Source organism: Zalophus californianus, chromosome 17 (assembly GCF_009762305.2).
Source record: "Zalophus californianus isolate mZalCal1 chromosome 17, mZalCal1.pri.v2, whole genome shotgun sequence".
Lineage (NCBI taxonomy): Eukaryota > Metazoa > Chordata > Mammalia > Carnivora > Otariidae > Zalophus > Zalophus californianus.
In genome coordinates this window covers 13,290,221-13,316,588 of record NC_045611.1, presented here as the reverse complement: position 1 = coordinate 13,316,588, position 26,368 = coordinate 13,290,221, and the positions used below count along the sequence as shown (strand labels likewise).

At 42.8% G+C, this 26,368-nt stretch overlaps 1 protein-coding gene across 2 annotated transcripts in view; it reads left to right on the top strand.

Moving 5' to 3' along the window:
• HYDIN (HYDIN axonemal central pair apparatus protein) overlaps positions 1-26,368 on the top strand; it is a 342,401-nt gene that overhangs the window by 210,337 nt on the left and 105,696 nt on the right. For both annotated transcript variants that reach the window (XM_027618048.1, XM_027618049.1), the window contains exons 26-39: positions 1,826-1,945; positions 2,224-2,433; positions 4,777-4,914; positions 6,263-6,440; positions 8,166-8,290; positions 11,719-11,846; positions 12,279-12,415; positions 12,649-12,776; positions 12,927-13,118; positions 13,457-13,606; positions 16,558-16,797; positions 21,565-21,733; positions 24,424-24,603; positions 25,067-25,240. In XM_027618048.1, the coding sequence (XP_027473849.1) occupies positions 1,826-1,945; positions 2,224-2,433; positions 4,777-4,914; positions 6,263-6,440; positions 8,166-8,290; positions 11,719-11,846; positions 12,279-12,415; positions 12,649-12,776; positions 12,927-13,118; positions 13,457-13,606; positions 16,558-16,797; positions 21,565-21,733; positions 24,424-24,603; positions 25,067-25,240 (2,269 nt within the window). The remainder of the gene's footprint in view (positions 1-1,825; positions 1,946-2,223; positions 2,434-4,776; positions 4,915-6,262; positions 6,441-8,165; positions 8,291-11,718; positions 11,847-12,278; positions 12,416-12,648; positions 12,777-12,926; positions 13,119-13,456; positions 13,607-16,557; positions 16,798-21,564; positions 21,734-24,423; positions 24,604-25,066; positions 25,241-26,368) is intronic.

Below are 26,368 nucleotides of genomic sequence, written 5' to 3'. Positions count from 1 at the left end.
GTGGTAAAAGCAAGAAAAATTGGAAACAATTTTACCCCACCAATAGGAGACTGGCTGAATAAACCAAATTGTATCTGCACAAGGCAATACTATAAAATCTTTTTTAAAAAATGAGGAAGTTCTCTAACACTGATTGATAACAGTCTCTGATACATAAAGTAAAAAATACATGTTCAATATTTATTTTTTATTTTATTTTAATTCCAGCAGAGTTAACATACAGTGTTATATTAGTTTCAGGTATACAATATAGTGTGATTCAACAAGTCTAGACATATATTACACAGTGCTCATCATATGAAGTGTCCTCTTAGTCCCCAACCCCTATTTCACCCATCCTCCCACCCATCTCCCCTCTGGTAACCACCTGTTTGTTCTCTGTGGTTAAAGTCTTTTTCTTGGTTTGTCTCCTCTTTTTCTTTGTTCGTTTGCTTTGTTTCTTAAATTCCAAATAGGAGTGAAATCATATGGTATTTGCCTTTCTCTAACTGACTTATCTCACTTAGCATTATACTCTCAAGGTCATTCCATGTTGTTGCAAATGGCAAAAAGTGATTCCTTTTCGTGGCTGAGTTATATTCCATTCGTGGTATATATACCACCTCTTCTTTATGCATTCATCTATCAATGGATTCTTGGGCTGCTTCCATAATTTGGCTATTGTAAATAATGCTGCAATAAACATAGGGGTGCATATATCCTTTTGAATTAGTGTTTTCATATTCTTTAGGTAAATACCCAGTAGTGGCATTACTGGATTATATGATGATTCTATTTTTAATCTTTGAGGAACCTCCACACTTTTTTCCCGCAGTGGCTGCACCAGTTTGCATTCCCACCAACAGTGCATGAAGGTTCCTTTTTCTCCACATCGTCACCAACACTTGTTGCTTGTGTTTTTTATTTTAGCCATTCTGACAGGTATGAGGTAATAGCTTATTGTGATTTTGATTTGCATTTCCCTGACGATGAGTGATGTTGATCATCTTATCACTTACCTGTTGGCCACATGTTCTGTTTTTTAAAAGTATTTTAGATGATGCTTGTGAAGAATATTTTGTCACATGGAAAGGCAGCACTCATATCAACTGACAAGTCAGAATACAAATGCATATCCTTATATAAACACATTATATACACACACATATATACATACATCTATAGTATAACTTAGTAATTGATTTATATTTCTCTCTTTGAAGCTTTCTGTATTTTCTGGATTTTTTAGAATACATATATGGATGTAAAGCACTTGTCTTTTAAAGGTTTTCTTTTTTTCTATGTTCAAAGAGGTTTGTTCTAGAAAACTGAAGAATACAGAAAAAGGAAAGCAATAATCCTCAAAATGCCACCATTTATAGAAAAGTGCTACTGAAATTTTAGCAACCTCCCAGCTAACTGTTTGCATATACAAATCTCTGAATGAATTTGCACATGCTTATACATTCAGGTGGGCATATGTAATTGTACATTAATGGAACTGCTTTTTCACTCAATAATATGTTGTGCATATGATTCCCAGTCCATAAATATACACTGAATTATCCTCCATGGATGGAGGCACCACACACTCTCCATTTAAAGTGATCCCCTGTTGATAGGCATTTAGTTTGCTTCCAAAGTTTTGCTATTATAAGTAGTACTGCAGTAAACATCTTTGTACATATATTTTGGGCACTTGTCCAATGATCTCCATAGGAAAAAAAATGTACTATTTTTAAGGTATAAATAATATACTTCAGTTTTCTCTCACTGAGTGGGGAGGAGCACATTGATGACCCATTGTGAATGCTTACTAGCTTTTCCGCACACCTCTAATTTCTAGGGATTAAAACTTAACTCTGCTGAAACAGAAAAAACAGACCCAAATCTGAGCCAGGTGGAGTTTCAGGAACCCCCATGGATCTTTGAGCGAGAAGAAATGCTTTCCATGGGGATAGAAGAAGTAAGTAACACGTCATGGGCCCTGAAGTCATGTGATACTGACTCTTCTTACTGAGCACTTGCCCCAAGTTGGAAATTTAAATCTTGCCAGGCCACTACACCCCCTATTATCATCATTTATGTGCAGTGTCCTGGGCTAGTCATCTTTCATGGAGTCAAACAAATTAAAGTCAGGAATTAACCTGTAAATTGACTAAAGCTTAACCTACTCTTTGCAGACCCTCCATCCCAATTTTGATGCTCTCCTACAGAATGACTTACAGGTGTTTGGTATTACAGGTGTTTGATATTCTGCCCCTCTACGGAGTGCTGCGGCCGCATAGTAGCCACCAGATATCCTTCACCTTCTATGGACACTGTGATATCATTGCACAGGCTAAAGCCCTGTGCGAAGTGGAAGGAGGGCCCACCTATGAGATAATGCTGAGGGGAGAGGCATCCCTGGTCAACTATTCCTTTGACACCAAGGATATTAACTATGGATTGCAGGTATTGCCAACTACAGGGAGGAGATTTCCCGGTTTCACCTTAAACATCGCACACAGTTCTGCGCTCTAACCTCTCCTGGAACCCTGGATCATCACAGTCTCACCACCACCCCTAACCTTGATCTCTGATCCACCTCCCTAACCCTGATCATCCCACCGCCAACTGCTGGCCAGGCATTTTCGCTTGCTTCTCTGTCTCCTGGAATTCAGCATGTTAGACGCCTTCCCTCTCAATCCAGAAGCCCATACCGACCTCCTTCTCTTTCAACAGCACTACCACCTTCTCAGCCCCATAAGTTTACAGTCTCCAAGGCATTTGCCACTGAACTCTCTCTGTCGCCTCCCCGTCCTTACCATGGCCACTGAGGTTCTCACAGCGCCGGGGCTTCTCAAGCCATGCCTGAGATAGGACAGCAGATCTTCTCAAACCATACTGTGCATATGAGTCACCTGGGAATCTGGTTCCAGTGCAGATTCTGATTCAGTAGGTCTGGGGTGGAGCCTCAGACTCTATCGAGCATTTCTATCAAGCTCCCAGGTGATGCCGAGGACCCCATGGAAGAAGGGATTACACCACATTCATAGCTTCTGCCACTAACCCGTCTAGACAGCACTGCTACATAGACTTTCCCCAAACTGCATTTTCATCCTCTCAGTCCCAGAACAGTCAACCCCAGCAGCATTTGGGAAGGCAGCATAGTATTGAGAAAAGAGCATGGTTTTGTAGTCAGAAGAACTGGGATGTCACCCCAGTTTGACTTCCTACGGACTCCGGAACCTTAAGCATATCACCTGACCTCTCCAAGCCGCAGGACCCCTCATCTATAAAATAGGGTAGCAGTGCCTGTCTCCCCAGGTGGTTGTGGTCATTTAATAAAGTGTCAGTCCTGTGCATGGGTCAGGGAAGCCTCCAATCCTGAGTCCCTTTCTCTGTCACCCATTGGATCAGAGCCAAGCTCCTCCACCTGGGTGAGGGTCTCCTAAGCCCCTCTATTAACTGATGCTCCTTACACATTAAATTTCATTTCTTCCCATTAGAGCCCATTCATCCATTTGTGGACAAACTGGTTTATCCACCGACCCTACTCCTTCCCAGCCCTTCCTGCCTCAGTACTTCCTCTTATATTATCCCTCTTCTCTACTCTTCCAACCCCAAATCTCCACATACTGTAAGACTCAACTCAGCTCCCTCCTCCAGTTTTTTTTCTCTTTGCATTCTCTCTCTCTTAAGAATATACTTAAGGTCACCTGGGTGGCTCAGTTGGTTAAGCGACTGCCTTCGGCTCAGGTCATGATCCTGGAGTCCCGGGATCGAGTCCCGCATCGGGCTCCCTGCTCAGCAGGGAGTCTGCTTCTCCCTCTGACCCTCTTCCCTCTCATGCTCTCTATCTCTCATTCTCTCTCTCTCAAATAAATAAATAAAATCTCAAAAAAAAAAGATATACTTAAGTATATTCTTTGCCATAAAATAATGTACATTCTAATTTTTGTTTTGGAATAATAGTTAATTCTATGCCTGTACATCTTCTTTTCCCAATTAGATTTGTATTATGTACTCAAAAACCATATCTCCTACCAAATTATAATGGGAATTAGACACCTCCCCCCATTATATAGCTACTGCATGTATAATTACTGAATTCTGGGTGTGCATGTGTGTTTGTACATTAAGGATTGTGCCTAAAAGCAAATTCATCCGACACCTATTGAGACTTTGTCCATGGAGTTGACCAAATAGAATTCTCTTTCATTCTTATCTCCAGGGTCTTCTGGGCAAGTAATTCTGGCTCAGCTCAGAGTGTATTCTTTGTAGCAGCCAGGCCTTGCCCTAGCTTATCCTGAGAACCCCCAAAGTGGCCTCAGTTTGTGGTTATTGGACCTGCTGATTAGCTGCTGAACTGTGTTAGTAAAGTCTCAGGAAAAAATACGTCTCGCCTGTTACTCCCATGTCTCTCCATATAAATAGAAAAATCCTAATTCTGAACGCAAATCTTATACAAAAAATCAACAAATATTAGTATAGGAAAGATTACTTTTACGACCCTCCATTATGAGTTCTTTGTGGTGAAGCAGCTGAGGTGCAGAGGGTTAGACACCCCCACACACAGCCCCGCTAACCTGAACTGGTCATCAGAAGAGCTAACGTGGAGCCAGGTTTCCAGGGCCTGGTGCTCCTCCCTCTCCAGCAGCCACCTTGTGGTGACAGCGAAATGTGTATTGGCCCGCGTCTAGATCATGAAAACTGAAATCCGTGTCTGTGAGGCTTGTTTGTCCACCCGCCTTTGCCAGGATGATAACAGCATCCCAAAGGGTGGCTGACAGCAGTTCCCCTTCTTCTCTCAAGCTGTTCAACCACGTCACAGAGAATGAGATCACACTGAGGAACACTGGGAAAGTTGGCTTTGAGTTCAAGGTTCTGACTGACCACCTGTCTTCACCAGACAACCTTCTGCCCGGAGTGCCCCTAATCCTGCCCTTCTCGGTAAGTAGCCTCCTCGCCCACGATGGCTGTGGGGCAATGGTAGGAAGGACCCAAGTTCAAACCTGCAAGCCACACCCCCGTGGCATGCGAGATTATGCTAGACATTCACCGCCAGGATGATGGGTGTGATTTTTTTTTTTAAACTAAAAATAAAGGGTTCTCAGAAGCAATAAATACATAAACCCAAGCACTTTACTCATTTATTAAACAAGGATTTATTGAGTCTTGCGTGAGCTAGGCACCGAACAGTAACCAGCGGTTCCACTGTGAACAAGACAGTATAACCCTGTAGGGTTTTTTTCATGATTATAAGAATGGTTTGTTTCCACTTACGTTCTCACACTTCCCTTGTAATTCCTTGAAGCCAAGCGCCTCCTCCCCACTTGGATTAATCCTTTCCTTTTTAAAGTACAGTTTTATCATGCATGGATGCATCCTTAAACTGCTTTTGGTTGATGAATTTTTCCAAACTTATAAGCACCCACTATGTCCAGGTATTTTCCTGGCACTGGGGATGGCATAGCATAGTAAAACAAAACAGATACATATACTTGATCCCAAAACTTGGAAATTTTGTTTTATCAGATTTGTCTTTATCTTGAGTTTTATGAAAATGGCACCGGTAATGTAATCTTGTACCTTTTGCTTTTTTTCATCCAATATTATGTTTCTAAGACTAGTGCACATTGTTGCATGTAGCTGTAGTTCATTTATTTTCACCATTAAATGATATCTCTTTATAACTATTGAAAGCAGTCTTTCTTTTTCCTGTCAAAGCACATTTGGGATTTTTCCCTCCTAAAATTTTGCTGTTGGAAACAATCCTCTACAAATATTCTCATACCTGTCTCCTGGTGTGCAGATGGAAGCATTGTCTTGGGGAATTTTCCTAGGAGTGAAATTCCTGGGTCGTGGGCTTTGCATATGTCCAATTTTGATAAGATGGCGCTAAAACATTTTTCACTGTGTTTTTTTTTTCCCCATTGACATTCCCACCAGACGTATATGTGTCTTTTGTTACATATTCTCACCAAAATGTGGTCCTTTTTGGCAATATGTGGTTTAAAAAAAATTCATCACAGTCCTAGTTTCATTTCCCTGGTTGTTTATGAGGATGAGCATCTTTTACTGCATTTATTTGCCATTCATCTTTCCTCTTTTATGAAATAACCGTTCACATATACTACCTAACTGTTCTATTGCTTAGTTGTCATTTTAGCATAGCTTCATATGAATAAATGGAGAATAACCAGCACAATAGGCCTGTGGGACTGTCCTATCCATTAAGTCTCCAGAAGCAGGATCCATTGTAAATATTAACGTTCTCTTCGGTCTTTCTGCTACGTAGGGTTTTATCAGTTCACAGCAAGAGCAGGTGTTGAAGGTGTACTACTTACCTGGAGTACCTGAGGTCTTTCAGAGGAGTTTCCGGATACAGATTGCCCACCTGGACCCAGAAAATATCACTCTGCGTGGAGAGGGTATCTTTCCCCGAATCTGCCTCGATCTCCCCAGGAAACTCCACGGTATTACTACCCACTATAGTATTTCCCCACTGGGGAATGAAAAATGCATTCTGCTTTGTTTATTTGAAGGTTGCTTGGCAGTCCTCACTGGTTTCCTTCTGTGTGATTCCTCAATTGCAAAAAAAAAAAAAAAAAAATCGAGTTGAAATTGACCTGGTGACCTGAGTTTAATGAGACAGGATATGGTCCATGACAGTACCAAAATTAAGACCCTTGACCAATTTTGCCATCAGTGAATTGCATATAGAGGGATCAGGAAGTTGCCCTTTGAAAGGCCTTTTCCTCCAGCACACGTTCCTTCCAGCTACAGTCTCTACCTGAATTGTCCTTATTGTGGCACATTCACAGATGGCCATTGAGAGGTGAAGGCTGATTTTACTCCAATGAGTAGAAATCCTAAAATAAAAACTGTACAGAAAGGCAACCAAGGTTCTGACCCCTTCCGTGTGTTGGCATTACACAGTTTAGAGGCTAATATAGACTTTGATTAGTTGTCTGCCCACATGCTTAGCTGAGGTTTCTCTGGTACCATCGAGCCCTTGGAGCCATCCCTCTGGGCCCGAAGACTTCCATCTTGGCAAATCCCAAAGCTCAGCTGAGCAGCTGTCTTAGCCATGCACTCTCTGGCTCCTTCTTCCTGACATGGGGTGCAAGATCAAGGGTTAAGACAAAGTTCTCATTCTTCTTTGTGACTCATTCAAGCTCCTTGAAATCTTTGTTCCACAGACAGCTTCAGACTAAGCCCTCCTACCCAGCCTTTCCCCCTCCCAAATCACTGTGCCCCAAATCACTGGCTTGCCTGTTGATGATCACCCATGACATCCTGACTGCTCCCTGAAAATACAAACACAAATATTAGTACATTTAAGACCATGTTACACTCTAGCATCTAGAGTTCCAGCCAGACAGAGCTTAGTCCAGCTCCATATAAAAGTGTCAGGAGGGAAAGCCTTTGCCACTTGGTTGAAAACCCACTGCCCAGCGGGCCTCTTTAAGGCAGTAGCCACATTTGGCCAGCAGAGGGCTTTCAGAGAATGTACATCTGAATACTATTAGTTCTGAATACTTCTAGTTGGGTCTCCTGTGCTCCAGTTCATTTCGAGTCCAGTGCTTCCTATTATTCCAGAGTAGGCACTTTAATTTCTCTGCCTACCTCGTCCCTCAAACATTTGAATTTGCACTGGCTTACTGGTGAACTTGGTGTCTGAAATCTCTCCACCGATTGCCTACATCCCTGATTCGGGGGATTGAAACCTGTTTAGTTACAGTTATAGCTGCAAATATAGTCCTTTTGTTTACTGAGATTTAATAAACATGCAAAGTGACTTAAAGGATGACCGGCCATCAGAGTGTGTCCAGCATGGAGGGGGCTCCCAGTTCATGCGGTGTTCAGTGCTAGACCCAGGAAAGCATCAAGGAAGCTGGGATCTGCTTGATCACCTTATAAGTAACGTGGGATGTTACTACCATCAAGTTCTTGAGAACCAGCTGGGAGCTTACTACAGCATAATCTCATTAAACTCCATGGGGTCTCTGATACAGACTGAACTCACTCAAAAACTCCGTTTCCCTCTGAGGCGGAGAAAACATGAAAACATGGCAGATAAAGCACCAAGAAGTTCACTTCCCTTCTCACTCTATGGACCCTGAGCTGACAGTCTGTGTTGTAGGCATAATTCATATATTTCTAATCATCCTGATTTCTTTCTCCTTCCAATCCCACAGGAAATGAAAAGTATGAAACCTTTTTAAATCAAGCCAGAAAAAACCTAGAAAAAGAACACAACAAATATGAAACACTCATTCACTTAGAGACAACTGAGGAAATGCCTGAGGATGAATCTTCTGAGGTAAGATTAGCTTCACCCTGCACAGAATGAATGTGGCAGAAGAACAGTAGGTGCAAAGGCCCAGGGGCAGGAAGGACATGGTATCTCGAGGAACAGAAAGGAGAAAAAGATGTAGCTACAGCAAAGAAAGGGGAGAGGTAAGGGGCCCCCTAGGGAACCTATTAAGGGTTTCGAGCTTTATTCTGAGGGCAACAGCAGGTCACTGAAGTGTTTCAAGTGGAGCCTTGGGTAATCAGACTTCCATTTAAAAAAAAAATCTCTCTGGCTGCCTTGTGGAGCTCTGAGAAGCTCTCAGGGGCTTGCAGGGAATGAGAGTAGATGTGCTGAGATGTGCTCAGTTTTTTAAAAGCTGATGGGGTGACTAACTCTAGATGAGAGGTGATGGTCGTGTAAACAAGGGTGATGACGCAGGAGGTGGGGAGAATCAGGTAGGTTCAAGAAATACTCTGGAGGTGGAATGGTCAGTGTTGAGGGATTGGTTGGATGTAGGGGTGAAGCAGAGGTGACCCCCCCATTGTCTTGCTTGGGTGACAAAATAAGGAGGGGGCGCTGAGATGGGAAACTCAGGAGGAGAAGCATGTTTGGAGGAGGGGAGAAAGGGAAATGAGTTCTGATGGTTCGTTATTGTACATGAGATTTCTGAGCATCATCCAAGTGAGGCTCCAACAGGGAGCTGAACCCAGTGCTATGGACCTGAGAAGAGAGATAGGCCGGAGAAAGTACTTTGAGTCACCAGTTGGTCACTGTGATCACAGGAAATGGTGAGATTCCCTGGGGAGTGTACTGAGTGAGCAGGGGGAAGGGTCAATTCAGAGTAGAGCCCTCTGGTCTCCACGAGCTAAGTCAGGGCGGGGCAGCAGAAGAGGTTCAGTGTGGTGCTTCCGAGGTGGGACCCAAGCCAAGAGTTGGTCTTTCAAGGGACAGAATAACCCAGCTTGTAAATAAAGGCTCCCCTCGTGGTAGAAAGTAAAAACAAAATCCCAAAATGTTCTCCCTCACCATTCCCTGAAGTTCTTCTTTTAACAGTCCATTCCTGACCATGAAGCCTGCTTTCTCCCTGTGTTCATCTTTTAAAATGCAAATATGCATGAGAATATGGTCCCAAGGAAGAATTACTTACGTAGCTAGAGAGCCCTTAGGCTGGTGAAGAGCAGTGTCACTGGGGAGACTGGGAGCCCCAAAGGCCACCAGCAATGACTTGTTTTGCAGAAGCTGAAAGTGCACCTTAGCTCCAAGGATGATCATAATTAATAACATGAGCTACCATTTATTGAACTGTTGCCCAGGCCTGTGTCATGCTACAGACCTGCATTATTATTTCATAACCCCTCCCACAATGGGGGGAGCTCTATGGTGCCACTCTTGTCTTAATTTCACAGTGTGACAGGATTTGTGGAAGTGAAGTGCAGGTCCCCAGGCAGGCTGCAGAGCTAGGATCTGAATCCAGGCCTGTCCAACTCCTAAGACCATGTTCTTATCCTCTGTCCTCTCCCCTTGGGCCCCCAGCTGTCCGTACGGGGCAGCAGTGTGTCTCCACTCTGCTCACCACGTTCCCAGGTGGCTCCTCAGCAGAGCCTTAGCACGGCTGTCTCTGGTGGCCACTCCAGACTGGGGTGAGGCTTCTGAGAACGTGCTGAAGGCTCAGGCAGAGCGAGCTCGTCCTCAGGCACAAGTAGGCAGGCAACCTCTCCTGGCTGGGAGCAAGCGTAGGGTGTGCTTTGCTTACGCCGGGATGACTGGACACACCTGTTGGTGATGCATGCTGCTCCCCCACTAACCCATCACTTCCCGTGGTCTCCTTACGGGCCACCCCACACATTAACCTTCCCCACTTGGCCCCGGACTTAAGGTTTGAGTCTTCAGGAACAATATTTCTCAGCCTTTTTTCACCATCACCTCCCAAGACATTTTTTTTTCCTAACACCCCATGAAATATTCTTATCATATATAAAAAATAATCTCTTTGAATAGTTTGATGTTAAAATTTTTTAACTTTTTATTTTGAAATAATTATAGATTCACAGGACGTGGCCCCCAAAAAATTGTTTTCCCCAATGGTAACATCTTATGTAACTTGTAAGACATGGTACAACAATATCAAAACTGGGAAATTGTCGTTGGTACAAGCCACAGAGCTTATTCAGATTTCAGTTTTATAGGCGCTCATTTGTGTGTGTGGGTCCATGTAATTTTTTTGTACGTGTAGGTTTGTATAACCCCCACCACAATTAAGGTACAGAACTGTTCCACCACCACAAAGATCCCTTGTGCTTGAGGAAGTAGAATTAAAAGCAAAATTTTTTTCCAACCCAGAAAATCTCTCCACAGAGGGAGAAGAGAAAGAAAACAATTTTATTGTTGAATAAGCATTAAACCAGAATGTGATCCACATTACAGGCAGTTCACTAAGAGATTGCAAAGACAGAAAGAAGTCTCATCCTTTTATATAACCAAACATACGACCTATTACATACATGTTCTGGAGATAAACACTAGTCCTTAAGTAAGAACTATAACTAGCTATAACTAGTCCTTAAGTAAGAGAACTTGACAGCACCATCTGTCACACATAATTCATCCTGAATTCATGTGGTAATCAGGGTGACCATCTGTGTTGGGTAATTGGCTTTATCCAGAGGGGAAACTCTCGTGTAGGATAGAGCCCTCTGAAGTCAGGCTCCTAGCCTGTCAGAAACTGGGAGATGGGGCCTCTATCTTACTTGATGATCGCATTTCAAAGAGAAGGTTCCTGACGTCTTGAGGAAGATACTCCTGGGTCGTAAAGCTGACCAGAGGCTTGTGTAGGCTTTAAAAAGATTTATACGCATTTCAGAAAAACAGAGAAAGAACTCACAAGTTTTCTAAAGTAATTGTTCTAGGAAAAGGGAGCGGGGAGAAGTCTCTCAAAGTCTCTCCCCTTATTTTCAACAAGGAGAATTCACCCTCTTATTTTTCATTTGTATTTGGCCTGATAAGCTCCTTCTTTATAGCCATGCCAATCTCCCATCCCTTACCCTTGGCAACCACTATAGTTCTCTGTCTCTATACTTCCGTTATTTCAAGAATATTATGTAAACAGAATCATACAGTATGTAACCTTTTTCATTGAGCGTAATGCCCTTGAGATCCATCAATATCAATAGTTCTTTATTTTTCATTGTTGAGTAGTATTCCATGATGTGGATATGCCAGTTTCTTTACCCAACCCACCACCCCCATGAAAATTTTAATACCACACATATACTGTATATCTGTTTATGTACTGTGCCCTTTGGAAGGCCATGAATCAATGTAGTATCTACAATTTTTTTTCATTACCCCTTCCATGAAGCAATTCTGTCCCGCTTAGAGGTGATCTACCCCCACTGAGAATGCATGTTCTACAAGAAATTGCTCACTTGCTGTTCTTCCTTACTCCCTTACTCCAGTTAAGTCCTCAGCTCCAGATGGAAGTAGAACGACTTATAGTCCAAGGCTATGCCACAGAACATCAGAAAACAATTATCCCCGATTCCACAGATGACTTTAGCCATCGGAGTCATTGCAAACTAGCCAAGTGAGTGTCCTTCTGTTTCGGGCTTTTTCAGAGGGCAGCAGAGAAAACGGTGTTGCTCACCAGAGCACGGCCTGAATTAATTAGTGGTTGATCATCTAGAAATGAAATCTACTCGCCTCCTGCACCTGCCATCCTCTAGCATCCAGCCAACCAGAAGGTCTCTGCCTATGAAAGTCAGAAACTTCTGGCTTTGCCTAATGGAGAGCCTGGGTTTCAGGTTCATGAGGGCCCATGCTGCATGTGTCTTTAGATAATGACTGAAACAGCAGTGTGGACTCCTGGGTGTGGGGGAGTTTCTTGTTCCTAGTCTCCTCTCCAGAGGGTGGTTCTTCTCTTCTCTCAAGGACAGAATTATGACAGGGGACAGAAGAGAACAGCAAAATCACTCTTTTGGAAAAGTGACTGGTAAGGAGAGCCTTTTAACTGTTTCAGAGTCCAGCTGCCAGAGTATATCCTGGACTTTGGCTACATCATCCTTGGTGACGTCCGAACACACATCATCAAGATCACCAACACCAGTCACTTCCCAGTGTCCTTCCACGCGGAAAAGCGCGTCCTTCATGACACAGGTAACCAGGCTAGGGAGACCCTTTCCTCTTGCCCTTGTCATTTCCAACAAGGTGCCCAGCTGTACTGTTTTTCTGGAGTCGTATTCATGCTTCCTCTGGGATCAGCTGAAAGAATTCTTAAGCCATTAATTGAGAGTTGGAGTGGTCATCCTGCCCCAGAAGGGCTCTACCTGCAGCAGCTCTTGTTTGCCATTTCTCTTTCCCACAAAGAAATTTTGTTTATATTGGTCCAGGCTTCAGTACTGAGTTAGATCGTGTAAAGAATCTGCCTTACTGTGAGACGGAAACATTTGAAGTGAAATTTGACCCACAAGGGGCCAGTCTTCCTGTTGGAAACAAAGAGATCATTTTGCCCATCAAGGTAAGATGCAATGCTGGGCCCAGCTGATCATCCCCAACTACCAGCTCTGTTCGTCAGTTACCCCTAAAATGATCCAGTTACCATTTCAGAGCCATGAGTCTTCCCCTAACCACATGCCACGTAGTAACAGCAACTTTATGCCTGTTCTAGGTGGTTGGAGGGCCAACAATTCACATCTGTCTCCAAGCCAAGGTGACCATTCCCACTATGACACTGTCTTGTGGAAGAGTGGAGTTTGCCACAATTCAGTGTGGACAGTGCCTCGTGGAAACTGTTCAGCTTTCTAATCCTCTCCAAGTCCCTTGTGAATGGTTCGTCCACAGCCATAAGCCAGTTAACAAGGTAAACGAGTTGTGACCCATCGGTCCCCTTCTTCCAACTCCATTTCAGCCAGATTTGTCATTCTAAGCCTTTGCTTTTTTTCATTATTTCAGTCTTCTGTTCAAGACCTGCGGTGACAACCGTTGCTTCTGAAATATAATCCAGGCCCTTAGCCCCTCATTCAGGGACTTACCAGGCCACACTGTCTGGTGAATGTCTTACTCATTTCTATAGCCCTGGTATCTACACATTCCCTGACACCCGGGAGAGACTCAGTAAATGTAGGCCGAGTGAGTGGAGGATGGAATAAATGCGTTTTCCATAGTAGATTATCTCATTGTCTAATATCTATTAAACAGCTGGAGAAACACATGCCTAAATACTTAAGACGGAAACTACATGCTGAATTAAAGCCAAAGACACGCATCTTTGAGATCCAGCCCATGTCTGGGGTCTTGGATCCTGGGGAGAGGTCCAACGTGCAAGTTAAATTCATGCCTAAAGAAGAGGTAAGCTTTAAAGAAATGTGGCTCCATTCAGACTCTCTGGGTCTCTGAGCTTTCCTCAAAGGCCATACTTGATGAGGCAGGTGTCCAGGGAATTTCTGAGGGACCTTGGCCTCGCTATTGTGGTAAGGACATCAAGTGCTTGTTTCATGTAGGAGCTGTGTGACCTGGTAGTTAAGAGCACCAGCTCCAGAATCAGATCTATCTAGCACATTGACTTTTATTGGCAGACCTGGGTGAGAGGACTTCTGCTTCTGTACTTGGAGGCTGCATGGCTTTGAGTAAATTACTTAGCCTCTAAACCTCAGTCTGCTCATAGATAAAATGAAAAATAATATCACGTGTCAAAAATCCCCTATTGCAATTCTAAAATCCAGTAAGCTCCATAGAAACCGGGGGGGAAATTTTCATAAGTTTCAGACCCAAATTCATTTGGTGGAAAAACCTCACCTGAACTGACAGGAGACTACTTAACCTTTATTTATTCCACTTAGTTTGCAGAGTCAAACATTGCAACTGCAGAAATATTAGTGTTTGGTTTTAGGGGATCTGCACCAGCCCCCGCTGAGGATATTATGTAACAGAGGGTCTGTGCACTACATTTACCTTTTTAAAAATATGAATTTGAAAGCATCTGGCTCTTAGGGTTTCAGCTAAGAAAGTATCAACCGGCCATACCTACTTCCTAGGGTTATTTTGAAGATTAAATGAATTAATGTGAATAAAAAGCACAGCAAACTGCTCTATATGTAGTAAGTATCTCAATAACTATTTACTGTTGTCATCAGTAGTTGGGATAATAATAAGTACTTCCTGGTAGATGTACTCCCTGGACCTCACAGACATTTCTTTTTGAATGCCATTTTCACAAAGCTACTCCTAGCAAAGAACACAGTAAAAATAAAATCCTACAGCCAGAGAGGAAGGATCTCAAGAGGTTACACTGTAAAGACTTGTGCTCAAAGCCTAAGGCTTTAGGGAGATGGCTTTCTCTCCTTTCTTCTTTTAAAAGAAAAAAAAATCAGTGTGGGTTTTATAGAATACTTACAGTTAATGCCCATTTTCCTGGTAATGGAAATGCTTTGAAGAATGCTGAAGAGTCTATAGTGAGAAAGAAGAAAAGCGAATGACTTCATATCTGATTCTAAAATAAAACCTGTTTCTTTCATTATCAAAATCTCCCCAACCCTTTCTTTGAAAAGAAAAGAGAATTAATATGTTTGTCATTCTTAGAGTCTTAAGACTGTTAGGGGGTTTATCGTCAGGGTTGCCAAGATTTTTGATACTTGACTAAATGAGGGACATATCAGTAAATAAGTAAAAAAAAAAAAAAAAATTGTTCAGGTAGTTCTATAAATGTTGAGTTGGAACTGGTCAAAGTTAATAAAATGTTTCCATCAACTGGGAGAGCAATTTATTGGTGATACATAAGGAATTGGTTAGCCTTGCAACCCACACAGTCCACATCTCTATCTCCTTCAGCATCAGCAGCATAGGAGAAATCACTGATGTTATAATAGATGTTCAGAATACTCTGTTAGAAAACAAGGAAATGAATAAAATGTCTTAGAAATATTTCCATAAAAAGGAATTAAAAGATAGAAGTTTGGATCAAAAGGTGCTAAGTCCATAGCCATATAGAAAACCCTTTTAGGGGCGCCTGGGTGGCTCAGTCATTAAGTGTCTGCCTTCGGCTCAGGTCATGATCCCAGGGTCCTGGGATCGAACCCCGTGTCCAGCTCCCTGCTCAGCGGGGGGCCTGCTTCTTCCTCTCCCACTCCCCCTGCTTGTGTTCCCTCTCTCGCTGTCTCTCTTTCTCTGTCAAAATAAATAAATAAATAAAATCTTTAAAAAAAAAAGAAAAAGAAAAAGAAAACCCTTTTAGCCAATAATTCATTCTCTTACTGTCTCCAACAGTATTTTCTGGGTGCGTATGTATGTCCATCCACATTCTATCCATCTGATTTTCCTTCTTGAGCTAAAATACTTCGGAGCTCTTCAGATCATGAAACCAATCATGGCCTCCAAACCTAAGCCATGAGCCTAACTATATGAGAATGACCTGAGCATGTGGTTAAAAATGCAGATTTCCCAGCCTTACCCTGTCCCTATCAAGTCAGAATCTCTAGGGATGGGGCCTGTGAATCCACATTTTTAATAGGTTCCCCAGTAAAACCAGATTAGGATAATTGGTATCCCTATCAATTGGTATTCAGACTGTAATTATATCTGATAAACTAAATGCTCCAGCTGACCATCCCTGACCCACTGCTTGACTGTATCTTCAAATAATAGAAATATGTTAATTCAGATTCTATAAGAAACCGACTTGGAAACAAGGATTCAAGTGCAAGCAGATTAATTGGGAAGTGTAGGGAACACTGGTGGAGAAGTAGAAGGTGGTGGGGGGAAGGAAGGCTGCTAATAGGGTGTGCGAATGAGCCAGCTGCCTTGGAGACTGGAACATAATCCTACTGGGAAACTCTGAGGAAATAGACAAAATGCACATTTCAGAATTATCCCTTCCCAGGAGCAAGGGACCTGAGGTATTTATGTGGTAGTTCCTGAGTCATTTGTTGAGGATTGCTCCCAGAAGATGTTAATCCCAGCACTTCTGCCCTGCCCTGCCCTGCCCATAGGCAGCAGGGCCCATGAAATGAGAGTCCAGAGGTGCAGATAGTGGCCCATCTGAGTGCACTGGAGGGTCTGAAGGATATGAGTGTGGCATCCGAAGGGCCTTCTATGAGTGATGAAGCCCTTGGTACAGTGCCTGGCATGATGGATACCCAGTATTAATACAGTAATATAAATTGTTCTCATGCAATTTTACATAAAAAGTTTTCTCTCTTAATCTCCATAGCATCAGTTTTGTCCCCACAGTGGTTTTCAGCTTTACATCGCACGTGACAAAAAAAACAAAGTTAAGATGCTTGTTGTGTTCTCATGTCTTGCAGAAATTCTACAGCCAAACCCTGGTGTTCCAGATTGCCCAGAGTGCTCAGAAGCTTACGCTGCTGGCACAGGGGCAAGGTTTAGAGCCACGCTTGGAATTTAGTCCTTCGGTTCTGGAGCTGGGACCGCTGCTGCCATATGCACCGGGAGACGAGGCTGAGGTGGTGGTGAAGAATCCCTGCAGCTTTCCTATTGAGTTTTACTCCTTAGAATTTGACCAGCAGTATCTCTTAGAAGGGAAGGTGAGCAGAGGCCAAAACCAAATTCCATTTTCCTTCCCCTGCTGGGCCCTGCCATGTACAGGTGCTCTTCCCTCAGTGTGGACAACTTCCTCCCGACCTTTGTCCCTTCTTCCCCTTAAACCCTTCCTTGTCAACTTGAAGATCACTTTGTAGCCTTTCCTGATGTCCTTCCCTTGCTCTGAGCAGAATTTGTTGCTTCTTTGTGATCTCATTATACATTTTAAACAACTAATTGAAAAACTGATAGATGCTCATGGTTAAAATTCAAACAGTAATGAACATATGCAGCTGTCGTTATATTTGAAGTAAGTTTCTTGTCAACTGCATGTAATTGGGTCTTTTAAAAAAAATACACTCTGGTAGTCTCTGTCTTTAATTGGTGTATTTAGACCATTTACATTTAATAAAATTATGTTAGGGCTTAAATCTGCCACCTTTTTTTTTTCTGTTTGTCCTGGGCTACTTATTTTCCAATTGTTCCTCCATGTACTTTTTTTTTTTTTTTTTTACTTTCTTTTTTTAGAGCAGTTTTAGGTTCACAGCAAAATTGAGGGGAAGTTACAGAGATTTCCTGTATAACCTGGCCCCCACTCATGCATACCTTCCTCTATTATCAACATCACCTACTAGCGTGGTACATTTGTCACAATTGATGAACCTACACTGATACATCATAATCATCCAAAATCCACAGTTTACATTAGAGTTCACTCTTGGTGTTGTACATTCCGTGGGTTTGGACAAATGTATAATGACATGCATCCACCCATTACAGTATCATACAGAACATTTTCACTGCCCTAAAAATCCTCTGTGTTCTCCTATTCATCCCTCCCTCTTCCCAACCCCGGGCAACCATTGATCTTTTTACTATCTGCATAATGTGCCTTTTCTAGAATGTCATATAATTGCAATCATACAGTATACCTTTTTAGATTGGCTTCTTTCATTTAGTAATATACACTTAAGTTTCCTTCATGGCTTGATAGCTCATTTCTTTTTAATACTAAATAATATTCCATTGTCTGGAGATAGCAGTTTATTTATCCACTCACCTACTGCAGGACAACTTGGTTGTTTCTAAGTTATGGCAATTATAAATAAAGCTGCCATAAATATCCATGCGCAGATTTTTGTGGGACATAAATTTTTATCTCCTTTGGACAAGTACCAAGTAGCACAATTGCTGGATCATGTGGTAAGAGTATGTTTAGTTTTATAAGAAACTGCCAGACTATCTTCCAAAGTGGTTGACCATTTTGCATTCCCACCAGCAATGAGTGAAAGTTCCTGTTGCTCCTCATTCTCATCAGCATTTGATGTTGTCAGTGTTTTGGATTTGGGCCATTCTAATAGGTATGTAGTCATATTTTGTTTTGACTTGCATTTCCCTGATGACCTATGATGTGGAGCATCTGTTTATATGCTTATTTGCCATCTGTACATCTTCTTTGGTGAGGCGTCTGTTAAGGTCTTTGACCCATTTTTTAATCAGGTAGTTTGTTTCCTCATTGCTGTGTTTTAAAAGTTCTTTACACATTTTGAATAACAGAAGTTTATCACATGCACCTTTTGCAAATATTTTCTTCCATTCTGTAACTTGTCTTTTCATTCTCTTGACATTGCCTTTTGCAGAGCCAAGGTTTTTAATTTTAATGAAGTCCAGCTTATCAATTATTATTTTCATGGACTGTGCCTCTGGTGTGTATATAAAAAGTCATCATCAGGGTGCCTGGGTGGCTCAGTCATTAAGCGTCTGCCTTTGGCTCAGGTCATGATCCCGGGGTCCTGGGATTGAGCCCCGCATCAGGCTCCCTGCTCCATGGGAAGCCTGCTTCTCCCTCTCCCACTTCCCCTGCTTGTGTTCCCGCTCTTGTTATGTCTCTCTCTGTCAAATAAATAAAATCTTTAAAAATAAATAAATAAAATAAAAAGTCATCATCACACCAAAGGTCATCTGGATTTTCTCTTATGGCACCTTCTAGGAGTTTTATAGCTGTGTGTTTTTCATTTAGCCCTATAATCCATTTTAAGCTTTGTGAAAGGTGTCAGATCCATCTAGATTTGGGTTTCTTGCATCTGGATGTCCAGGTCTGGCATTGTTTGTTAGAAAAACTATCTTTTCTCATTGTATTGCATTTGCTCCTTTGTCAAAGGTCAGTTGACTATACTCATTTGGGTCTATTTGTGGGATCTCTGTTCTGTTCCACTGATCTATCCGGGTCCATTTTTACTATCTCTACCCTGCTCTGCTACCTTGAGGATGAGCTGTATAAACTACCCCTTTATCTAATACCCTTAGTACTCTACTTTTTAGAGACTGCCTCTTAGTTCCCTACTGTGAGCAATTATGAAATTAGCTACTAATCTCTTTTTCTCTCTTCTCACCACCCTCTAATGTAAAATAATATTCTCTTCAATTAATGCTTGCTAGGTAAACATCTCAGGTGCACTCCCTCCATGTTTTGCTTCTTGTTTAGTATCTGTCATGTCAGAGCTTACAATATTAGGATGTCAGAACCTAATTTCTATCACTTAATTTTAGTTCTATACTTACATGTATTCGATGTTCAACACCAATCCTTGTGATGAAGCTTCTCCGGTCACCACTATGTGGTCTGTAGTTCATTCCTTAGGAAGGGCTCAGGGGAACACTATTCCCTGAGTACACGCATGTTGGTAACTATTTATCTGTGGCTTTTATGCTTGAAGATAGGTTTGGTTGGATACAGTATCTTTCACTCACGTTTGCGCTTGGCTATCTTAAATGCATTGCTCCATCGTTTTCTCCTATGCTGTTCATGAAGTCTGATGCTTAGTTTTCTATTACATATTAAGTAGTTATCTGTGGCTGCAAAACAAATGCCCCCAAGCTTAGCAACTGAAAACAATAAACATTTGCTATCTCATGTGGTCTGTGGGCCAGGAATTTAGGAATGGCTTAGCTTCTGCTTCCTCCGAACCTTCTCCCAACTCAGTCTTTGAGTCTTCTGTCTTCCTTACATCTAGTGTTTATTCTCTGCCCAATGTAGATTCTGCATCTAGAAGTTTTTCCCAGAATGGGAATTTGTCCCTCTGGAAGGGAGTCTTTTCATTAGGTATTCATGAATTGTTCAATGGCTTATGTTGGCACCACACCCTCTGCTGTGGGCCAGGTTCAATGGAAAGCAGAATCTAAGACTCTGAGTTGTGCATGCAGGTTTCATAGGGAACACTCTCAGAAGCAACACTAGGAAATAATAAGGCAAGCAGACCTGGGCAAAGAGATAAACTGTGATGGGATTATAGCAAAGACCTCAGCAGACCCCACAGGAAGCCCTGGAGCTGGGCTGGCTCTTCAGAATTGCCCCAGTTGAAGCAAGTTGGCCAGGCCTTTGTGTATCTGCATCACCCAGTCTTTGGAATTTTCCTTCCTTTCCGCACTGACCTGCCATGCCAGCTCTGTTCTGTATCAAAGCTCCATATATGAATGGGTCCATTCTAAATGCTCTTTTCCGTATCATCTCACTGATCAGTTAGTCTATCCCAATATCAATCCCATGCTGTCTGTTACTCCAGCTTCAAAAGTCCTAATATCTAGTGGGGCAATCCTCTCTCTTTATTCTTCTTCATTAATGTTTTAACACTTTTTTTAAATAAGATTTTATTTATTTATTTCAGAGAGAGAGAGAGAGACAGCCGGAGCAGAGGGAGGGGCAGAGAGAGAGAGAGGGAGAAGCAGACTCCCTGCTGAGCAGGGAGCCCGATGCGGGGCTTGATCCCAGGGCCCTGAGGTCATGACCTGAGTCGAAGACAAATACTTAACCCACTGAGCCAGCCAGGCATCCCAACTCTTTTTTTTTTTTTTACCACTTTCTATATTCAAGTAAAATTAACATACATGATTATATTAATTTCAGGTGTTTCAACTATTCTTAGCTCTTCGTTCTTCCATATAAATTTTAGAAGGAACTTCTTAACAGTGCTTTTCACACAACTAAAAATACTGATCCTGGAGAAAGAAAGGTTACTCAACAAAACAGATTTTTCACATAAATTAGGCAGTATAGGAAGCTATTGCTTTCTAGAACTTTATTATACTATGTCTTATAAATATACATCCACACTAGGGTTACTAGATTTAGTAGAAAGAAAAACAAGTTACACAGTTAAATTTGAATTTCAGATAAAAAACATAGGACATATTTTATATGGACATTTTTATACTAAAAAAATTATTCATTGTTTATCTGAAATTCAGATTAAACTGCTCATCCCATATTTCATCTGACAACCCTAAAACATTCCCTCCCTACCGCCCCAAAGCTCCCCCACACATTCATGCACATGCATACTTAATACCATTTTACCAGTTTTTCCCTAGATCCTCTATGAGACAACCACCTTCCTTGTGTAACATTGCTCACCACAGGATTTTTCAAGAACGTGTCACTCAAAGTGGATAATGGTACTTTTGTCAATGGAAAAACAAAAACCGAACAAACAGAAAAACAAAACAAAAGGAAAACGGTATATGTTATTTGTAAAACAAGAGGAAAATTCTCTTCCACATGTGAAATGCCCAGGCTCAAATGGGGCAAAAATCAAGATCCTATATCCCCAGATCCATGGCCCAGCCTGACTTTTTACACCTCTCCAAAGGCCCATCGTCGACACCCCAGCCTCAGGCAAGCGTCAAGGTCTTACGAGGTGGTCAGCAGACCCTCTGAGGGCTGTCAGGAGGAAGCTTCCAGGCAGCCAACAGCAGGGGCCGTCCTCCTCTTGCAGGTCTTGAGAACATTGAAGGGCTATGATCCCTACAACACCCTGCTGCTGCCTCCCCGCCTTCCTGGGGAAAAGCTGCCCCCAGAGCTGTACAAGTACTTCAAGGAGATGAAGCGGTCAAAAGAGGAGCAGATGAAGGCAAAGTATCTGGAGAGTCTGGTCCAGGAAAACGGTGAGAGCTCAGTGCCGAGAGCCCGGCTTCAGCCCCTGCCCTGGCGCCCTGAGGTACCCCTCCTGGGAGGCCAGCCAGCCCCTGAGCGCATGCCAGGTGCCAGACCTGTGCTAGGCGCCTCACACATTTTGTTTCTAACCACCACAGAATGGGCCTGTTATCCCTGCTGTACGGATGCGGAGACAGGGATACGTTCTTCTCTCACTAGAGTCTAGTGGAGAGTTAAGACTTAAACACCATGGGTGACGGGCATTAAGGAGGGCACTTGAAGTAATGAGCACTGGGTGTTGTATGCAACTGATGAATCACTGAATTCTACCTCTGAAACGACTAATACGGGATATATGAATTAGATTGAATTTAAATAAATTTTTTTTTAAAAAACCCAACTGATATAGGTATAGAAGAACACTTGCTAGATGCCAAGCCCTGTGCTGAGGGCTTTACACATATAGATGAGAAACTAAAGCACTGAAGTACTGAGAGGCCAGGTCCGCAGTTTGAAGGGGTAGAATCAGGATTTAAGCCCAGACCTCTCTGACTCCAGAGTCCGTGATGGTAACCACTATGTTCCACAGTGGTTGTGTGTGCCCAGGTGATGCAGTAACACATCACACAGGGTATAACTTGGTACCCTGAAAGAGATAGGGGGCGGGGGTTCACACAAGGAAGAGGTTGGCCCTCCGTGGTCCTCAAGGCCAAACTCCAATCATAAAGCTGGACTGTGCTCTTGTAACTTGCCCCTTTCTGGCCCAGTGCCCCTGAGTTACCCCATCATCCTCCACCCATGGGCTCCCTTGAGTGCACACTTGAACATCAAGGCTTCTGGATGACCTGTAGCATGATGCATGCTTCTCCTTCCTGCTTACCGTACCCTCATCCTGGAAATGTGCCCTCCCTGTTGTTACTTGCTCTCTTTTTCTGTGTAACAGTCATCACGTGTGTAATTGTTTTCTTCATACCTGTCTGCCCCCCAAATGAGAAGTCCCCATAAAGGCAGCGATCACACATTCCCCATCATAGTACCCAATAAATACGTGCTGTGAGACTGAATGAATAAACTGCAAGGAGTTCATTTCCTCCCACCCTTGGGTTTGTCTTGCCTCTCAGGGAAGCTAGTCAGAGAATACGAGTTTGTCCTAAAAGGAGAAGATGAGAGAAAAAGACCACCTCTCCCCGCATTCTCCCAGTCAGCCTCATTGAGCACCATCAGTGCTCAGATGCTTAGAACTACCATCACAAAGACCACAGACTGGGTGACTTAACCAACAGAAGTTTATTTTCTCGCAGTTCAGGAGGGCCCGATGTCTAAGATCAAGGTTTCAGCAGGGTTGTTTTCTTCTGAACGTCCTTCCTTGGCTTGTAGATGGCCGTCTTCCCCCAGTATTGACATGGTCTTCCCTCTGGGTGTCTGTCCAAATCTCTTCTTAAAGAGCACCAGTCATACTGAGTGTGGATGGAATAGGACACCCATATGACCTCATTTTAAGTCTGTTGCCTCTTTAAAGGCTTTATGTTCAAATGTAGTCACATTCTGAGGTACTAGGGAGTTAGGATTTCAACCTACGAATTTTAGGGGTATCAATTAAGCCTATAACAAGCACCCACTATGTATGTTCCAAGAACGGAGCTGAAGTGTGGTAAACAGATCAATGAAACAAGGCTTTGTCTTTGAGAGCCCCGGGGTCAGGAAGGAGGTGGGAGGACAGACACTAAAACTCAAACTTGCTCCCTGGTGGCCTGGGGCAGACGGCTGCAGGGGCTGCCAGGTCCAAAGGGCATCATGACCTCAGAGAAGGGCACTGTCGCTTTAATCCCCAACCTTACAACAGTACAGTTACAGGTTCACTGTTTCATTTGGCCCATTGAAAGGTGGCGGAGAATGGGGACCCAGGGGTCCAGAGGGGGCCAGGGAGGTGCATACTCTACTTTTCCCCAGGGATTCTCCCAGCCTCTGCTCCCTCTGCTCTCATAGGCAGACTGTCCCCCTGTTTCCCACACCATGGCCAGTGAGGCCAGTCAGTCACAGGAGAGCTCCAACCTCTCTGCCTCAAATGTCAATGCCCCACGCCTCCCAGGATCAGTGTCTTGGCCCCCCAGGGTAAAGGGGGTCGTTTCATGCAATCACAGCCCAATGCCCCCTTTGGAATTTTAGGATAATAGCCGTGGGGAGGGTGCTGGGCAGACAAAACGGTAGATGTGCTTAGCAAGGCCATGGACAAATGTTCACGACAAGCTAAGGGGCGAAACAGGCTACGAATTGGAATATACACTATGATCCCAAGTTCAGCTTTGAAAAATGAGAAAGGAACAATCTGAGAAGTTGGAGCTCTCCTTACTGGAATCAGGAAATGCAGCTGCAATTTCCCTGTCACCATCTCTTTGTCTTTCTGTCTCTTTTGCAGATGAATTTTATAATTCTTGCTCTTCTGAATTTTCTAAATTTCCTGGAGCAACTGTATAATTTTAGTGTTGTTTTTTTTTAATGTTAAAATGTAGAAACACTCTGGGCTGAGAAACTTCTTAATAGCCAACTGCTGTTCTTATTTCTTGGGGTTGGCTAGTCCAGGGTGACGGTGAGCAGGTCAGTGATTCTCTACTTGGTCTCTCTTTCGTTTTCTGTCCCCATCTTCCCTTGTCCCCCTCCCAACTCTTCCCTATATGTGTTTTGGTCCTTGGCTCTCTGGCAGAAGAAGAAGATGGGCCCTCATCAGATCTGGGAACCTCGGCCAGTACGAAGAGGACCTCACTGAGCCGAGGGATCTCAGTCACATCCAACCTGGAAGAGCGGCACCTCCCTATGATGGAGTCCAAGACCTACCCAGATGAAGAGGAAGATAAGGAGAGCCTGGAAAAAATAATGTTTCAAAGTAAACAAGCATTTTAATGTTTTGGTACCGGTTCTCTCCACGCAGAGGTGGGAAGACTGTCCAGCGCCTTTTCACTTTTCTCCCTGAAATGCACCCTCAAGCCTTCTAGCCCTACTGGGTGTTAATTCTGTGGTATGAATACGCCATCACTTATTCAGCCATCTCCTGTCATGTTGCAAATTCAGCTAGTGTCTAGTATTATTTTTTCAGCAGGGCTGATTCCCCCAAAATAGAGTTAACAGAGAGTATCTATATTTTAAATTCTAGTAGCTGTGGACAAATTATTAGCCAAATAAGGCCCTCCTATATGCCAAATGAGGGAGGGAGAACATTTGCCACAGATGATTTGTCACTGTAAAACAACGCCAAGAAAAGGAAAAATTGTTCCCTTTTCCCTCGGACCATGTGAATTCCGGGCATGTCCACATGCACTCACGTGCACACATATATTTTTAATTTGCAGCTGACAAGTTACAGAGCATTGACAGCCACTCCACAGAAGAAGTCGGAGAAGTAGAGAACAACCCAGTAAGCAAGGCGATCGCTCGCCACCTGGGCATTGATATTTCTGCAGAAGGCCGCATGGCCAAGAACAGGAAAGGCATCGCCATCATCATCCATGGGACGCCCTTGTCCGGTATGCACAACCCTGAAGGGTTGCCCCTTTGGGGTTTATGGTGAAGTTTGCACATGTAATTTTTGAGACAATAAAAGACTCTTTTGTTAGAAATTTATATACCACAGGACTATCCCCAAACTGTTCAATTGCTAAGGTCAGAGGCACAGGGTTAGAAAAAGAGCAGGGACCCCTTATTTTTAATTAATACATCTCTGAACTGTTTGAGCTTATATTCTTTCAATAATTTAAAAACATTAAAATATTAAAGAAAAATCCAAGACATTAAATAATTTAAAAAGAGGGGGGAAATATGTGCAAACCCTTTGAACTGGCAATATTACTTCTAGAGATTTATCTTAGGAAAATATTTAACAATGTAGACAGAGATTAACTGCATGAATGTCCACTGCAGCATTGCTTACCATAATAAAAAATTGGGAGCAATTGAAGCATTCAGTATGGAAGACTGGTTAATTAAGCCTTAGTACATTCATAGAATAAGTTATTTTGCCACTAAAAACAGTGTTTCATGCAACCATGTTCATAGCAGCATTACTCACAATAGCCAAAAGCTAGAAACAGCCCAACCGTCCATTGACAGATGAATGGAAAAACAAAATGTGGTCTGATGGGCTATTATTCAGCCTCGAAAAGGAGGGAAATCCTGACACTTGCTACAACATGGATGAACACTAAGACATGATGCTAAGTGAGGTTATCACCAAAGGACAATTGCTGTATGACTCCACTTATATGAAGTACTTAGAGGAGTCAGACTCATAGAAACAGAAAGTAGAGTGGTGGTCTCCAGGGACTGGGGAAAGGGAAGGATGGGGGCTTATTGTGTAATGGGTACAGAGTTTCCATGTGGGAAGATGAGAAAGTGCTGGAGCTCGATGGTAGTGATGGTCACACCACAATGTGAATATACTAATACAACTGTACACTTAAATATGGTTAAAACAGCAAATTCTGTATGTATATCACCTCAGTTTTTTCAAAGTGCCGTAGAAGTATATCGAATGAATAGAAAGATGTTCATGATACATCATTTTAAGTGAGAAAAAATGTCATACTTAGGATTTGCAATCTGAATTAATTTCCTATTGCTACTGTAACGGATAGCCACATACTTAGTAGGTTGAA